The sequence below is a fragment of the Anolis sagrei genome, chromosome 6 (genome assembly GCF_037176765.1).
Source record: "Anolis sagrei isolate rAnoSag1 chromosome 6, rAnoSag1.mat, whole genome shotgun sequence".
Lineage (NCBI taxonomy): Eukaryota > Metazoa > Chordata > Lepidosauria > Squamata > Dactyloidae > Anolis > Anolis sagrei.
In genome coordinates, this window is record NC_090026.1 from 51,439,632 (window position 1) to 51,458,805 (window position 19,174).

A 19,174-nucleotide genomic window follows, 5' to 3' on the forward strand; every position below is an offset into this window, starting at 1 on the left:
ATTGTGATGTGGGGAGTGGGCGTAAATTATATTGCTGATCTTCAAATATCTGCATATCTACAAATACAGACAGGGAAAGGAAGATAAATAAGGAAAAAGAATGAGATTGCAGCCTGAAAAAAAAAGAGCCAAGAGGGTATGTGGGAGAGCAAGGAAAAAAAACTTTCCTCTGCTAGGAACCTAAGCAGAGGAGAGAAGCTCTAATCACATTACCTCTCACTTCCCTAAACTAAAGAAAGAAAGGCAGCCCTTTCTCCTTCTTCACTTTTTTTCAGTCTGCTTACTGGATTAGACATGGTAATACCTAGAAAGTAAAATAAACCCTGGATGTTCTTCTACACTAACACTATTATCGAACTTAGAACTACTTTGGGAGAAACCGATTTTGCAACAGTGCTCGAAACCATGGAATCTGGTCTCAAACTAAATAGCCTTCCCCCACCCCCAATTTCCTGCAAAATTGTGCATTGGTACATCAGAGGTATATGCAGTCAAAGACACCCCCCCCCCCCGAAAGTAACAGGTAGGAGCAAAGGTAATCAGTTACCTGCCCCAACTAATCAATTAGCTCCCTACTCCCTAGCCATGGAGTTGGGATATTTTTTGGCAGCCCTGTTCTGGATCTTTTACTGTGCTTCAGCAGGGGCAGGTGTTTACAGTGTGCTCTGCATTTTGCAGAGCCAGTTTCACCCTGGATGTGGGATACACAATCATCTGTTAATGCAGTGTTGCAACAGATTAATAATAAACTTAATAAGAATAAATTTTATTTGTATACCGCTCTGTCTCCCAGAGGGGACTCTGGGTGGTTTCCAGCATAGGTAAAGCACTGCAATTACCTACACAAAAACATACAATATAAATATTATAAAACATAGACATAATACTATATTACGAAGATATTCAGGAGATTGTATCTAGGTCATAAAAATACCAAAATATTTCTTCGACTACATGAAAAATATATACATAAATTGATATATAAAGGTATATGTGTCCTGATCAAAAATGATTCTCTACCATTTTGTTTGCACTGTGACTAATAAAGTATCTGTGGAAAACCCACAAATATGACATTAATTCAATAGTGCCCTAATGAATTAATCAATGAATGATTTAATAAATGATCAGTATAGTCTAACACATAAAGAAGCTGGGGTGGTAGAAGCAATCTGAAAGTTGCAAGTTTCATTATTGTCATGCAGGGTACACTGCTGTGCAGGAAATACAGTGCTGGGGCCAACTAAATTAGTCATGCTTTAGACCTGAATTCAATACAATTTAAGTTGGTCCTGCCTAATTGATTTCAGTGGGACTAAAGCATGACTAATAGCATATCAAGCATCCAGTACATTATATTCTGAGACATAACTTTTGCCAGTTATTTGATGTTAGTAACTCTAATGATTTGATGATTGTATTCTGTTTATAAAGACACATAATTATGTTTCTTACTACAAAGAAAGGAATGTAGAAATAAAAGAATGAAGAAAGGATGAAAAATGAGAAATGGAAAGGAAAAGTATATATGATTTGAAAATAGACTAAGTGATTTAATCACATTTCCAAAATGTTTTTTATTGAAGTTAACATCTATAAAATACATGTTGATCCATAGCTAAAGCAGTAATACCTTGTAACTGTTGAATGATGTAAGGTGAATGTTTTATCTGTTTAATCTTGAAGCATAAATCTTTGTGTAATAGTAAAAGCAGACAGAATCCAGTGATTAAACTGCACATTTCAGGTATACAATTTAAAAGTATATGTTCAAATACAAAATATTTTTCTAATCTGCCCCCCGCCCAAATTAGTACTTTATAACATGTCTAATCAAAAAGAAATAAACACGAAACATGCCTATGTTATATACTACAAGGGAGCAAGTTTTTTCATCAGATCAGCAACGTTTAATTGAAGCAGACAGGTTCTGTCTAAAAGGATATGATGACTTGTATACCTGTAATACAATTTTGTTGCTTGAGTAAATATATTTTTAGGCCCCACGTGGTTTTGGATATTGCAACTCCACAGTTTTCCATTGATTCATTTGCATAGGACATCCCAACTTTTTGTTGTACTCAACTCTGACTTCACTAGCATCATGTTTCATGGCTCAAAAACATTTTATGAACATTTATAAGCTAGACTTGTTGGTTTCCCACACCACAGGAATGGCAGAGATATATATTTTGTTGCTAACTACCTTCAAGTTGATTTTGACTTTTGCTGATCCTATGAATGAGAGACCACTAAGTTAGCCTATCCTCAACAGCCCAGCTCAGGTTTTTCAGATTCATGGCTGTGACTTGCACAACAGTTTCTGGAATATTATTTGAAAACACAGAAATTCTGGGCCACTCTGATAACCACTTTGCCAGACTACACAGCCAAGCCATTTAAACCCACAAGCACATGGACAATTTCAACAGAAAGGAAGAAACCATGAAAATGAACAAAATTTGATTACCAGTACAGAGAAAGACCAGAATCCAGACACAGGAGGCCTCCAGACAGGAATAAACACTTAAAGGGAACAAAGGCAGATACCCTCACTATTGGCTATGCAATCTTCTCAGTTGTTGTTCATTTGTTCAGTCGTTCCCGGTCTCTTGTCTCCATCAACCGTGTTTGCAAGAGTGGCGGGATCAAGAGCAGTGCTTCTCCTGACGATCTTAAGCTGTGAGATGGTTCATAGCAGGAGATACGTTCAGACAGGTAAACTGGGCCAGAACCGTTTAGGGCTTTAAAGGTTAAAACCAGCACTTTGAATTGTGCCCGGAAGTTAATCGGCAGACAGTGAAGTTGGCACAACAAAGGAGTGGTTTGCTCCCTGCATGCCGCTCCTGTTAGCAACCTGGCTGCCCACTGTTGGACTAATTGAAGCTTCCGAGTAGTTTTTAAAAGCAGCCCCACGCAGAGAGTGTTGCAGTAGTCTAATCGGGATGTAACCAGAGCGTGGACCACAGTGGCTAAATCAGACTTCCCAAGGAACGCGTGCAGCTGGCGCACAAGTTTTAATTGTGCAAAAACTCTCTCGGCCACCGCCGAGACCTGGGATTCCAGGCTCAGCGATGAATCCAGGATCACTCCCAAACTGCGAACCTGCGTCTTCAGGGGGAGTGTGACCCCGTCTAACACAGGCTGTACCCCTATCCCCTGTTCGGCCTTTCGACTGACCAGAAGTACCTCTGTTTTGTCTGGATTGAGTTTCAGTCTGTTCGCCCTCATCCAGGCCGACATAGCAGCCAAGCACCGGTTCAGGACCTGCACAGCCTCCTTAGTAACAGGTGGGAAGGAGTGACAGAGTTGGACATCATTCGCATACAGATGACATCTGACCCCAAAACTCCAGATGATCTCTCCCAGCGGCTTCATGTAAATGTTAAACAACATGGGGGACAGTATAGAACCCTGCAGGACCCCACAAGTCAATGGTTGTGAGGGCGAGCAGGTGTCCTCCAGCAACACCTTCTGGGAACGACCTTCAAGGAAGGACTGGAGCCACGGCAGAACAGTTCCCCCAAGTCCCATCTCCCTTAGGCGTCCCAGAAGGATACTGTGGTCGATGGTATTGAAGGCCGCTGAGAGTTCCAGCAGAACTAATAGGGACATACTCCCCCTGTCTAGTTCCCGACGTAGATCATCTACCAAGGCGACCAAAGCTGTTTCGGTACCATGTCCCGGCCTAAAGCCAGACTGTGCCAGATCTAGATAATCAGTGTCAACTAAGAATCCCTGGAGTTGCGAGGCCACCATCTGTCAGGGGTGCTTTGATTGTGCTTTTGCTGCACAAAGGCAGAAAGGGGTTGGACTAGGTGGTTTGCCAGTGGCTAACCCTTTCTATTTGTATACTTCCCTCTTGTGGTTGCATCTGAGTGTGGCATACATACATACATACATATCTATAGGCAAGTAGGTAATACTTTCTATATACTTCCGTCTTGTAGTTGCATCTGAGTGCTACAGCTATATTTTTCATTTTTGGGGCACTCACCCTAAAACAGGGTGGTTGTTTAGTTGACCCCGGCCTCTCCATTATTTTAAGTTGAATAATACAAGAGCTGGGAGTGGCAATGGCTGATGGGGAGCTCTGACATGGGCTAGTCCATGAGGTCACTAAAAGTCGGAAGTGACTGAATGAATAAACAACAACAAAAAGTGCCAAGTATGGCCCAGATCCATCAAGCCATGTAGAAGCCTTTGTGGTACAAACAAACCTACACACACACACGTATATGAGGCGAAATCACTATTAGGATGTTGTTTTTAATATACATTTGATTGTGGTGTTAGAAATACAGATCATGTGGACTTAATGTGTTTTGATTTGTAGAAAAGAAATATAAATGCAGATGTATGTACTGTTGCTTAATTGAAACTATGTTTCAGCTACGTTTGTGAAAACAAAGAAGGTGAATTAGCATTGGCAATTGAATGCAAGTGTGCCATAATGAGTGGAAAGCCAACTCTTTTATTTTTCTGCCGTGGTTGCATCAATAATTATGATATTTAATTAAATTATTTGATTTCTCCCTCTGCACTTTTCTGACTCATACTTAAATGCATGACTCATCTTATCATATCATAAATTCTAAATGTATTCTAAGATGTTCATAGTGTATCTCATACTGATTATTGGTCTGCTAATATTATTTCATTAAATATAGAAATAGGTTTTATGTGCTGCTGCTTCATTGCTTCAATTTTTATTCAGTGGGATTGTTAGTTCTTAGAAACAGCACTTTGAGGATCATGCTTTTCTGCCATAAATGAAATAAAGCAATTGTTATGTTTATTTCAAAAGATGTTGCTAATCAGACATTGAAAGGATGTGGGGTAGTGCACATGTGTGCTCCTCATTATCCCTTCTGATGGAGTGGAGCTAAATCATCTTAGTTTTCTGAGGAGTTGGCACCAGTACACTGAAGGAGACAGACTCGTGAGTCTGACTGAAAACATGTTAAAGTCTATCTGAAAGTATTAAGTGTTGGCCAATAAAAAAAGACCTTTTTGGCTGCCATCATTGCAACTTCACAGAACTGTCCAGCTGAGTTGTTTCCAATGTTCAGAGATCTTAAATAGTTCTTTGTTAATTGACAGTGACTTATTATATACAATGCAGTTGTAGATAATGTATATGTTTAATAGGGCCATGCAAAATTATTCCTAGTCCTCGTAAGTTGGATCAAATTCATTAAATTTGTACTTATGACGTGATATTTGACATATGGGTGTGGCCTGTGCCAAAAACTTAAGAATTAAAACTTATGCAACACTTTTTCGTTTGAATTTTGTAAGCCTCGGAAGCCTCCCAAAGTCAATTTTATTTTCAGCGCAAGCAAGCAAGGTAAAGCCAAAAAGGCTGCCATTCTTCTTTGAATTAATGGCCTCTTGCCATTAGGAGATGGAAGGAGCAGAGAGAAAGCAGAGTTCATAGGGAAAGAGATTGAGAGAGCACAGAATTCTGGGAAATGTCGTTTGGGAAGGTGAGGAGTCATATTCCAGAGGATTCAAAACTCCCTTCCCTAAACTGCATTTCCCAGAATTCTGCTCAGCGCCAGAAAGCCCCAATCAGGAGAGGGGAGGAATTTGTCCCTCTGTAGCCACAGGCAGCCAGAGTTCCAATAAATTGTTTAATCTGCAAAGAGGAGGACTGACTGATACAGCTAGTAAGTAAATCTCTGTGCTGGGCTAGGGAAAAAATTCCCTAAATGGAAGTTCTGTTGGTTAATATGAGAGACATTCAAGGAGATGGCTGTTTTTAAAAAAAAGTTTTTGTGAAAACCTCTAAAAATTCCCTAAAATAAGTAGATTTATGAATATTTCTGAAGGTTGGAGGGAAAGATCCCCTATTATCTTGTGGCACTGTATAGTAAATTCAAGGAGATGGCTCTCATAGTTTTCATAAAAATGTTTATTAAAACTTTGAAAATCGTCCAAAAATTAGTGCATGAATGTGTTCTATCATTGTAGCAAGTTTCACCCCAGTAGCTATAAAAATGAAGAAATGAGCCCCTGAAGTTTTCCCTTTGTGAAATTATTATTAATAACGGTAATGAAATTTCATTATAGTAACAAAATGTTCACTAATGATACTTTAGAAATACTTTAGAAACAAAATGGCACCCCCATTTGTTAACGAGTTTTGAAACATTTTTTCTTCGATCACACAGGCCTAATATAAGGAGTGTCTCAGATATCAGAATCTTTTCAAACTCTTTTCTCTGTGCATTTCTAAATCAAAAATTAAATATTCTATTCTCTCTCCTAGAAAGGGCAAGCCTTTTCATTTTCAGTTTGTTCAAAATGTTGGGGTCTGTAAGAAATGAGTTAGTGTGTGTGTGTGTGTGTGTGTGTCAACTGTAAAGTAAGATGCACAAAGCTGATTGGTTGGGCTACACCCAGGGAGCTGTACACAAACTTTTGTTTCATGAACAACATTATTAAAAATATTATATGAAATCACCTTCAGGATATATATACCATATATACTTGAAGATAGACCAAGTTTTTCAGCCTTTCTTTTTTGGCTGAAAAAGCCTCCCTTGGCTTATGATGTTGTCAAGGCAGACAGTGAAGCCTGGAGGCCATTGCTTGCAATGTATGATTTATTTCTCTCTTCTTTCCCTCCCTTAACAGTGTGTTTTCTTTTCCAAATCCTCCCTTGCTTGCTCAAGAGGGAGAGAAGTCCTTGCAAGTCAGGAATATCAACTCATATAAAATCATTTCCCCCCTGAAATATTCGTTTATCTCTCCTACAGATATATAGGCATTTCCCCCTTCAAGAGAGAGAGAGATGTCTAGATAGATATAAACATAGATATATAGGGCTTGTAAATATTGTAGGAGGGAAATACACATATACAGGCATGTAGCCGGGGGGGGGGGGGGGGCTTGAGGGGCTTCAGCCCCCCCTGAAAATCTCATGGTGGTTCGTGAAAAGGCCTTAATGGTGGATTATTTAAACTGTTATGTTTATTCATATCATGATCTGATCACCATATTCAATATATCCCATATGCATTGGGGGTATTGGGGTAACGATACAAAAGGTTTCCTAGGGTAGACCCTCTTTCACTCAGACTCAGCCCCCCCCCCCCGAAACAAAATCCTGGCTACGGGCCTGCACATATATAGAGAGAGGATTTGCAAACATGTCAGGGGGAAATGCATATGTGAAATTAGTATATATAATTATAGATCTATATCTAGCTCTGCATTGTTTATATATGCATTGAATGTTTTCCTGTTACTGTGTTGTAAGCCAGCCTGAGGGTGAGATATAAATGAAGTATTATTATTATTATTATTATTATTAAATTATTGTTGATGCCATATTGTTTTTGTTGATCCTACTTTTCCACTTACAGAGCTTGGTTACTTTTTTTTCTTTGAAATACGGTAAATATTCAAAAACATTTAACCTACTGATGTTTCAATTAATGTAATTTTATTTGTATCTACTTTTATTTTGAAATTTACTAGTGGCTGCTGCATTTCCCACCCTCGGCTTATAATTGAATCAATAAGATTTCCCAGTTTTTTTGTGGTAAAATTAGGTGCCTCAGCCTATATTTGGGCCGGCTTATACTCAAGTATACCAGCTATATGTGTGTGTGTGTGTGTGTGTGTGTGGCATATATGCAATAGATTTGGACCCATATCCAAGATATTTCATTATGTATGAATAGACAGGTATTCCAGAATCATCCAAATTCCAAAATCCAAAACATGCCTGGTTCCAAGCATTTTGAATAAGGGATACCCAATCTGTATAAGTTATAAACAATAATAGTTTGGTATAAAAGGTCTAAGAAATGTCTAAATACCTGGCTTTAAGTGCACAGTGGTATCCCCAACATTATGCCAGGATACAATTGTATCTTGTCTTTAAAAAATAGTTGCTGACTTGGAAAGAAGTAGAGAATAGGATAACTTAATGACACCTGGGACTGAAGAACATCTTTTAGAAAGGAGGCTTAAATAACTGGAAAGTTATATTGTATTACATTTTTAAAATTTACATGCTGATTTCCTGCTGAGGTGGCACCCAAGGCAGCTTCCAAGCACAATGAATTAAAATATTTGAAAACAATTAAAATAAATTAATAAAACATTTTAAAATGAATTTACAATATTCAGAAGTTTATAATGATAAATAAAATAGAAGATATGCCTCCCTAAGGAGAAAATTCTACAGTCAGGGAGCAGCCACTTAAAAGACCCTATTCTTTATTCAGACCAAATGAGTCTGACATATTTGTGGGATTGAGTGAAGGCTTCTCCAGAAAATCCTAGGGATCTAATGCCTTCATAGAGAGAGATATGGCCCTTCAGATAGCCTGAACCTACATCATATTCAGAGTTTATAGTTCATAACCAGAGTTTTCAATTGTGTATGGGAACGGACTGACATAAATTAAGGCACCAGTGTTTTTTTTTCCTTCAAGAATATTGACAGACAAGCAAAGCAGAAAAGATAATTACATTGTGGTTATTGATAACTGTTGATGACTTTCTTGTATTTTTCTTTTATGAGAAAAAAGTTTTCATATAAAAATAAAATTACCAGTTTGAAGAGTTGTCTACATGGTTCTTTACATTATTTTTTGTTTAATATCTGCGGAAAGTTTTGATAGCTGTAATATAAATTTTTGATAACTACCTGAGATGGAATGATAGTAATATAGTGTAAAAATCATTTTGGTTTATCTTGAGGTGATTTAAATTGAAGAGTTAATTTTCCTGTCTTGATATCTACTGCAGCTCGGTATTCCAGGAATTCTGTATTAAAAATTCAACAGTTTCCCCATTTTTATTACTATGTGAGCTGTGATCAGGATGGACTCTGATGTCACCTTTCTGTTGTGCTCCTTCTAGGTTATCAAAGTTGCAGTGCTGGTGTGACATGTGTACTTTGTTGGGTAAAGTTTTTATTTTTACAAATACTGTATTCCAATTGTGTAAAATAGGGAATGACCACAATATATGAATATACTAGTATTGTTGATAATTTTCCAATATTTTTTATTACTAGTACTTGTCATTCTTGCCAAATATGCTGTTGTATTGCACCATCTGTGTAACAGTTTTAAGGAACTGTCCTTAAGGGTTGATGATTCCATTCTCTGTGCATGTGTCAATTAAAATTATAGCTTTTGTTCTATTCTTATCCTGATAGTATGTGATTTTCAATCAGTTTGTCATCTATTTCAGTAACATTTTGGATACTAATCCTATATTGATTATATGTCTCAATAGAATTCAAATACCATCATATTTTAGTCATATTTTGACTTACTGTGGTATCCTTAAGAAGATGCCTTTGAGAAAGAGATACCAATTTACTTTCATTGCTTGGACTTTTCCCTTTCATGTTACCATAGTGAGAAGTCCTCAGAAAAACTATTAATTTACTCATCCCATTTTGTTTTAGTTTTGCGTTATCTTTCTTATCAAATTCAGTGAGATTAGAGTGCAACTCAAGTAAAATAAATTTGGTTATTTCCAGAAGTAATTTATTTTTCCAATTTATTTCAGCTTATCCATGCGTTATCTAGAAAGAGATTTTCTGTCCTTTTATAATTGTATTTTTACTCCTATATGTAAAATTAACTCAATTAGTTCATTATTTTCATATCTTCCTATAACCTCTCTTAGGGTTCCTCTAATATAAAGCCAAGTACTTAATTGTTTTGCTTCATAATATCTGTGAAAGCTGCGCTCACCTTATGTCTCTTGATATAATCGTTTTTCTTTCGGTTTTCTGCCAGCTTTGGAATTTTTAAAAATATAAATAATGTTTGCATTTTTTGCCATCATGACTATATATTTCTAATCATTTGTTAAGAAAAAACTGCATTTTGAAACACTGATTCTATGCATAATAGTTAAGTATTATTAGAAACAAAATTTCATATTTATTTTTCCCTTGCTTATTGGTGGGAATTGAATTGCTTAAGTTTGGATTTGTGTGTGCTCATGTGAATATGTTTTATATACATTTCTATAATATTTACATATAGAACAGAAGGACAGAGGCATTTGTAAGAGCAGATCTGCACAACATATAGCCCACGGGATGTTAGGCAGCCTGAAGAGGCTCCACTTTCATCAGTTGCACTACACACACTTTGCTTTCCACAAGACGTTTCATATCATTCTCACAGTAGAGTGGAGTAGAGGATGAAGGTTCAGGCCATGCCTCCTTATTCTATGAAGGGTGGGAGGAGGGAAAGAGAAAGTAAACTTCTTGTCACATGAGGAGTTGCAGCCAGTTAAGTTTGGGGGGGGGGGGGGAGTGGCCTGAAGAAGTTTAGCCTATTTTAATATTGGCCCCTTACTATTGTCGAGATGTGCAGGTCTGTATAAGAGGTTTGGTCTAAGTTGGCCACTCACAGCCTACTCAAAGTTGATGTAATGGGCAAACGTTTGGAACTGATTTTCACATGTCAGTTTCTGTATAGCCATTTGTAAGAAAAGTAGCCATGATTGTATCCTGCAGAAGCCAAACGTGTGTTTTAAAAAATTCATTTGGATACTTCATTATGTCAAAGTAATATTTGGTTGGTTGTCCAAAAACAGCTAGGCAGAAATTTTAATTCACCACATCTGGTCTGATTGTTTGTTCCCTTGAGTACGTTATTAGTGCCCGCATATGTTAACTTTCAAGTATTCTGTCTTTCTGTAAGTGAACTTTTTCCAACCCTTATATAGGATTAAACCTTCTATCATGTAATTAAACTAAACTTGTTTTATACACAGTCTTAAGCTACATGAATTTCCTATGCAGTGTATCTTTAGTGGATTTAAGAATTCCTTTTATTTTTGGTCAGCAGTATTTGGCTGCAGCTAGCATATTTATTAATAATTTGTTTTGCTTCGTGTTTTGACCTTTGAGAAATTTAAGGTCATAACTTCCATTTTATGAATAGAATTGCTAACTGTAATACTAATGACTAATTATGCATGTAACATTCCGCCATGAATTTTGTATCTTATTTACTATAGTACCATATATGTAAAACATACATATTTGATGGCTAACTAAAAGGAATAAAGGATATATCAGACTACAGTCCATGGAATAGCCGGATTTGGGCTCTACTTAAGCTTTATTCTGCCTTACATGAGAAGACAATGATGTTATCAGAACATAATAATATACCAATATATGCATGGACTGAATCAGATGAGTGGCCCATCTAGACCAAAATACATTTCATACAGCAGTCAACCATTTTCCTATGGGAAGCAAGCCAGTGGACCATGAGTGCAACAGAAATTTTCTTTTGTGTTTCCCCTCAACTGATACACTACTTCATCTATTCTGACTACTATCAGTCCCTAATGGCCCTAATGTCCACAAATGTGTCCCCTTTTAAAGCTGTACAACTGACATACATCAGTACATCTTGTGACAGTGAATTCCATGGTTTATGCATATGTTGGTCCAACTTAAAAATAGTATCATTTGTAGGAATTTCAGTTTGCACGTGTCGCCTCATATTACCTGATTTGCATTCTGAGAAATGCTTCATTCTATGGGTCATTGTATTAACCTTTTCTAGATTCTCAGTATTATCTCAAATTCTGTCATGTTATGTATAACATTACATCAATACATCTTGTGGCAGTGAATTCCACGGTTTATGCACATGTTGGTCCAATTTAAAGATAGTATCATTTGTATTTGTTGCCTCATATTCTCAGTATTATCTCAAATTCTGTCATGTTATGTATAACATTATATTCTTAAACAACCTGGCCACTAAATTTGTAACGTTTAATTGCAAAACATATGTGACTAAGAGATTTTCTAATTTACATATGTCTCATTAAAAACTTATTTCTGTAGTAACAGCCTAGTAAAATCCAGGAAGAATGGCTTGATACCAAGAGATACAGTCAGATGCAATCTAGATATGCAAAGGTCTGGGGAAAAAACTGGAAAAATTAGAAGGGGAAAATAGATTTTTTTCAGTTTTTCTATTTTCTATTTTTTGGAATTCCCCCTCCCCAGTTTTTTTTTGTCTGATTGGGGAGAGGGGATTCCCATTGGGCTTCCCATCTCCAGTTCAGTCTGAGCTACCCTACAGGTGTGATGGTACCTTATTGAATCAACAATTCTTTAATTTGAGCTCATTATTTTTGCTTGTTTAGTAATGGTTTCCCTTGGCTTTAGCCCATGTTAGAGAGGATGGGAGATTGGGTTTATTAAGAGACACACTCCTACAATAGAATTTATGTAGAGAAATATATTGACTTTCTAGAACAGGCCTGCACAACCTGTGGCAATCCAGGCTTGTGTATGTCTTGCATTCAGGAACTGATTCCATATCACCTCTCTTTCTCTAGTTAAGAGAGAAAAGAAAGAAGGAGTCTTGGAGCACTTAGGGAAGTGTAGAGGCTAGTGTATGTCTTACATTTTGAGGGACAACAACTGACCCAGTAAATTAGTTTCCTACATGTCTTAGTGACTGTGAAGCACAGCAGAGCTACCATTACATTAGTGACAATAATTCTACAGAACTATAATAACATTTAGTTAGCATTGCATGTCAAAGGTTATGAATTTGTAACTGAATGAAACTTAAATGGTTTTCCATTGATGGAAGAAATTTAAATGTTGGGGACTAGGGTAACATGGCAGGAGTATTTTCCTGATAGTAAATTTTCTCAAACCTCACCATGATTGAACCCCTGGTACAAATGCAAGTTATTTAAATATTAAAAACGTTGAAATTAGAACTGTCACTGAAGAGATAAAATATGTAGCCCAGTTAATATGTGTGTGTGTATCAACATCACCTTAAAAACATTTAAAATACATTACTATATTTTTAGCTTCCTTTCCCCTAAAGAGCCCAAATACAGTAAGCATCCCAGTACATAGTTTTATTCTTACAACTACAACCATGTGGGTTAACTAAGGCTAATAGAAAATGACCTGATCAGGGTCATCCAGTGAGTTCCATGGATCAGTAGAGGTTTGCACTTGGGCCTCTCAGTACTAAATAAAATGGTGAAAAATGAATTTTTTAAAGGACTTGCAGAATATTTTCTTATGTACAAAAAGATTCCTATTCTTGTTTCTCCCATAAGTAAAAACATATACAGTGATGACATTAAGTAGTGCAACAATAGGAGGCAGCAAATGGTCTCTAAAAGTTTCACGAACAACAGAGCTCATGCACTGCACCACAGGGAGAGGCTACAGAAGAGTAATTGTTTCATTCCAGAGCATCACCACTTTTAAGGCTTTCTGTGTCTGTTTTCAACTAGAAATAGAATCTGTTTGTGGGAACAAAATGCCAGCTCCCTATTACCTGTCCAATACTCTCAAACAGTTCTCCAGTGAGGCATATTTACTTTACTAGAAATAAGTATTCTAGATGAAATTATGGAGAGAAAATCTTGAGTGGTGTGCCATGGTAAAGGAACTGGATAAATATGAGGGACTGTGCCTTGAGTCCTGCTAAGATAAATACAGCAGTGAAATCAGCTATTTATCTGGTGCCTGCTCATCTTTGTCTTGTTTCTTTTGTCTTGTTTGTTCTAAAATGAAAAGCTGACACATAGGCATCTATTTAGTTGTGCTTTCCGAAGCCAGGAAGAGAGGCTTCTGTGGTTGTCCTACATATCTTTTTAATGTCACTCTTTGCCAGAAGGCTGCAGAGGCAACTACTGAATGTGCTAGGATTGTGTCTTGTTCCTGTAAATTGGTGGAAAAATAAGCACAATCTAGTCAGTGAGTTTAATTACCCTTGCAGCAGAGTGGCACCTTCTGGATAACCTAGATAAGAAGGACAAGTGGTAAAGGCCACAGAGGAACTGGTGCTCAGTATAGACCTTGATACTAATCTTGTCAGCCAAGAAAATGTTAAGTAAGAATCCCTAAATACTAGCTCTTAAACCTGAGATCCTTGAGGAAACAATTGACTCATCACTGGCAGATCAGCAATATGGCAATAATCCAGGAATTGACAGAAGATTTTAGTTTGAGGGCAGAAAAACCTCCTCTAGTTTAGTAGCTCTGTTTTCTAGTTGTAAACAATTGATTTTCTACAATAGTTAGTGTTTTAAAGAGGATGCCATGTTATTCATGAACACTTTGGGCTATAATGAAGATCATCAATGGGAAGCATGCAGATTTGATGTTTAACAGTGGAAAGAACCTGTGATTCTCCACATACTGAAATCCAGCTCCTATCAGCTTCAGCCAGCATGGCCAATAATGGGAAAAGATGGAATCAATCAAGTGGGACATGAATGCAGTAGCATTTTCCCAATCATACTACCCACAAACTTATTTATAGATGCATGCTGCTTCTGGTACCACTCATATCCATTCTTAATTTATCTAGTCCCCTTTTAAAGCAGTCCAGGTTGGTGACCTGTGTGAAGTACTTGCTTTTATCTTCCAATCATTTATCTAAAGATCTTCCAGTCATTTATCTAAAGATTCTCCATATCTTGCACAGTGCTGGAAAGTATCTTAATGGCCATCTCGAATAATAATAATAATAATAATAATAATAATAATAATAATAAAAAATAATTTATAGACCACCCTCTCTCCCCAAGGGGACTCAGGGTGATTTAAAAGGTAGACATTCAATGCCATAGTAAAGCAAATACACACAGAGTAATACAAATGACATCAATGAACATATAACTAAAAAGAAAATGGAATTAAAAATAAGAATAATACAAATACAAATATTTAAATAAAACATAGTTACAGTAATAAAACATAATTACAGTAATTACAATATTCACAGCTCTAATGCATCCCTGACAGATGGCCACCCAACGTCTGTTTAAAAACTTCCAACAAAGAAGAGATTACTTACTGACACTATCTGTTCTAAATTTTCCTAATGTAATTTTCTATCATATTTTCCCTTTCGTAATTTGAATCAATTGGTGAATCTCCTCTTGAACAGCAGAAAATAAGTGTGTTCTATCTTGCATGTAACAGCCATTTGAAGATGGCTATATTTCCTCTTAGTCTACTCTTCTCCAAGGAAATATACTCAGCTCTCTCAACAGTTTGATATCCAGACTCGTAATGAAGATTGTATCTGAATAATTGGAGAGCTTGAAAACACAAATAAAAATTTAATTCGTTTATGCAATTAACCATCTCAAGGAAGGATAAATATCACCACAATTAGCATCTGATTTATCATTGGCCAAAATTTTATAAGAACATTCACAACTAACAGATGGGTGGATATAGCTTAAGTTGCCTTGGGCTGTTAGAAAGAGGGAAGACTTTCTGTTATTAGATAGCTCCCATGAAGTTTAGAGCAGACCTCTGGATGAACAGTTTAGCAATAGAACAGCATTTTAGGCATGCCTTGGGAACAATGGAGGGAAAAGATGAAGAAAAAGAACATTGGATGAGTTAATAGCATTTAAACTCCTTAGTGCTTTCCATCTGCTACTTTGCTCCCTTTAAAGGCACGCCAATCTCAGTTTAAATAACCCATACATTCATGTATAATCTAGAAATTTCAATCAAAAGATCACCCATAAAAATTGGGTTGAGTTCTCCTTAATTCAAAAGAGACACTGCTCCCTTCTCTGAGTAGAACGGTGAAAGGTCCATTCTGGGAGAACCTATAAGAAGCACCAACCCCCTTTACTCTCATTGTTGTGATGCCGCTTCTGAATGACTGGCAGGAAAATCATGGTGGTGACAAGGGGCAGTTGGCCCCTTCATGTGCCCTTGGTTCTCTCCCCTCTCCACAGAATGATCCTCAACATATCCACGGGTCATACTCCATAATTTTGGCTCCCAAACCTGCCCTCAACTTATAGATGAAGTTGACTATATATGGTAAGAGAGTATTGATGGAGTTTTAGGGAATTACCTCAGCATGATGTGAGTTGTAGTTCACCCACAACTTTATGCATTTTTAAAAAAGGATCATTCATAAAATTAAAAAGAATTCCTTTTCCCAATAACCCAGGCATTGATCCACGGGTTTGGAAGTTGTACTTCTACCACATCCTTATGGATTTTCTAATGGGAGCATCAATTAAAAAAAAAAACAGAGGAAAGGCTGCCTTTTCCTAATACATAGTGTTACAAATTCTCTAACTGAGATTACCTAACATCCCAAAACAAACAATGCCTTTTTCAAATAACTCTGGCATCGCTGGGTCCCCAAGCTAGTTGATAATATTAAACAAAACAATGCATTACCATCTGTCAGTGAAACTTTGTTTTATAGTGCTTACCCAGCAACCCCACTCTACTTTTCCTTCTTGTCATATGTCCAGCTGGATTTTTTTTAGCAGCATCAGCATTGGGAGGATTATGAAGTAGGGCTTGAGAAACATAGTGCTTGCTTGCAGCAGCATTGCCTTCAGTAAACATTGCAATAAAAGTTGAAGTGGGAAAGAATGGCTTACCTGACTTGGATGTTTTACTTCATGTATGCATAGTGTTGGTTATGAATAAAAGGTTTATGTGAACATGGTGAACTTCTCCTCCTATTTCTTCCCTTCTTCCTCTCTACCATCCTCTTCTGCTTTTTCCTTCTCCTTCTCTATTTTTCTTCTTTCTTTTCTTCTTCCTCCATCTCCTTCTCTTTCTCATCTTACCTTTTTCTTCCCCTTTCCCTCCTCTATTCTTATCTCCTCCTTTCCTCCTTCCTCCTCCTATTCCTGTCATTCTGCCCCCTTTTCTCACCCTTCCTCCATCTTAACTTCTTCTATTCCTTCACTTGCATGGGATCATGGGAGGAGGGGCAGACCCCATAAACCCCACCCGCTTTTGTCACTGCAAGGGCAGGGCTTTTGCCAGACCAGCAACCCCATCTCAGGGAGGGAAGGGAGGCGAGTCTATTTTTTTATGCATGACTCACCCTCCTCTCCTTTCTGGTGGCTTCTCTCTCCCCGCCAACTGTCTTTAACCCCTTCACCACTGCCACCACCACTTGTGCCTCTGCAGCCCTCTCACATACCCCCCCCCCCCCCCACACACACAGGATGCTGTGCATATGATACCAGGGGACTTTAATCATGCTGATTTAAAAGGAGTGCTCCCAAAGAGGCATATAATCCTCTAAGAAAACAGCCCTTGCCTATAATAAAGACTGTGGATTCCTGGCCTGAATATGCTTCTCAACAACTTCAGGATTGCTTTGACATGACAAACTGAGACATTTTTATCACCCAGATTTGGAGGAGCATACTGCAGCGGTTTTGAGTTACATTGAATACTGCACAGTTATTGTTGCTGTGGACATCTAGATTTATTCCAACGAGAATGACTAGGGCTGTGTATCCCAGAAAGGTTGTTGGACTTGGTGGCATTTCTGGTTGGGTGCTTGAAGACTGTGTTGATCAGTTGGCTGGTGTTTTAAACTGATTTTTAATTAGTCTTTATCTAAGTCCATTACTTCATCTTCCATCATAGTTCTGTTAGCAAAGAAGTTCCCTACTGATAATTTTCTGGACTACAAACCAGTGACGCTCACTTCCATCATCATGAAGTACCTTTAAGAACTGGTCTGTAGGCATATTATATCTTGCCTTCTATATTTATTTATTTATTTGCGATATTTGTATACCACCCTTCTCAATCCTAAAGGGGAGGACTCAGGGCAGTTCACAGTGGCAACAATGCAATGCCATCAACAAAAAACAGTATAAAACAGCAAAATTGACCCTCCCCTGATAAAACATTAAACATTATTAAACACAGCACATATCACACAAAAACATAGCCATTGTCCATAAACAGTCCTGGGTCATTGCACTTTCAACTTTAACTTTAACTTTAAATATTCCCATGATTGGCCAAATGCTTGATTCCCTTGCCAGGTCGTTAGCTGTCTCCTAAAGGTCAGGAGGGATACATTTGATAAGCATCGATTTGCATACAGAACTAACACATCTACAGAGGATGCTATAACTCTCCACACTACTCTGACTCATTTGGAACAGCTATGTAAAGATTCTTTTTGCAGGCTTTAGTTTTGCGTTTAACACAATCCTTCCAGATAGACTGGTGTCTAAACTTATAGATCTTGGACTTTCATATTCAATCTGTTTTTGGATTATAGACTTCCTGTCTGGATGTTCCCAGAGGGTTAGGCTAGGTAATCATATCTCTCATCTCCTATTTTAAGTACTGGTATGCCACAGGGCTGTGTGTTGAGTCCTCTACTTTATACTCTTTATACATATGATTGCACCCCATTCACCATAGTAATATCATTGTCAAATTTGCAGATGATACAACAGCAGTGGAGCTTATCTCTGAAAGGGATGAGTCTACTTAGCGGGATGAGGTGGACTCAGCTGCTCTCATGGTGCAGGGACAATAATTTGGTTCTTAACATCAATAAAACCAAGCAGCTTATAGTAGATTACAGAAAGAATAGATCAGAAATTCAGTGTTTGGTTATAAATGGAGATTGAGTGGAGCGGGTGGCCAGTTTTAAGTTCCTGGGTGTTAAAGAAGACCTGACCTGGGGTATTCATACTGCTGCGTTGCTTAAGAGGGCCCAGCAGAGATTGTATTATCTGAGACTCTTCAGTAACCAACAATTGAATGAAAAACTGCTGGTGAATTTCTACCACTGTGCTATAGAGAGTGTTCTCACCTATTGCATCTATGTATGGTTTGCTAATTGCACAGTGACAGGTAGGAAGGCGCTCCAGAGGGTTACAACTGCCCAGACAACTATTAGTTACCCTCCCTCTACTTTGGAAGAACTGTATAATTCCTGCTGCCTTAAGAACGTTCAAAATATTCTTAAGAATCCATCTCACTCTGTATATTCTTTTTTGAATTTTTGCTATCTGGCAGACAGTATAGGATGATAAAAACAAGGACAAATAGGCTGAGAGATAGCTTTTATCCTAGAGCAGTAACTATATTGAACTCCATGGTTCACACTGATGTGGGATTAGAGGTTCTGCAATAACAAATAGAATGTGGAAGGATGGGTATTCTGTTTTGTAATTTGTACATATATAATATGATTGGGGAATTGGGGAATTTAATTTTGTTGTATGATGTACAATGACAATAAAGTTACTCTATTTTATTCTGTTCTATTATTCTATTCTATACTTCTAAAGGGAGAAATGCAAGAGTAATATGGGAGCTGGGAGGATCCCAAGAGATGAAATATGGTAGGAAATG

General features: G+C 37.5%; 1 protein-coding gene across 8 annotated transcripts in view; it reads left to right on the forward strand.

Annotated features, from left to right (window-relative positions):
• The window catches only part of TANC2 (tetratricopeptide repeat, ankyrin repeat and coiled-coil containing 2), a 225,068-nt gene that overhangs the window by 42,243 nt on the left and 163,651 nt on the right, over positions 1-19,174 (forward strand). The window contains exon 2 of one of the 8 annotated variants that reach the window (XM_067470114.1): positions 8,884-8,927. The exons of the other annotated variants lie outside the window; for them this stretch is intronic. Within the exon in view, the coding sequence (XP_067326215.1) occupies positions 8,912-8,927 (16 nt within the window). The 5' untranslated portion in view covers positions 8,884-8,911. The remainder of the gene's footprint in view (positions 1-8,883; positions 8,928-19,174) is intronic. 8 annotated transcript variants of the gene reach the window in all.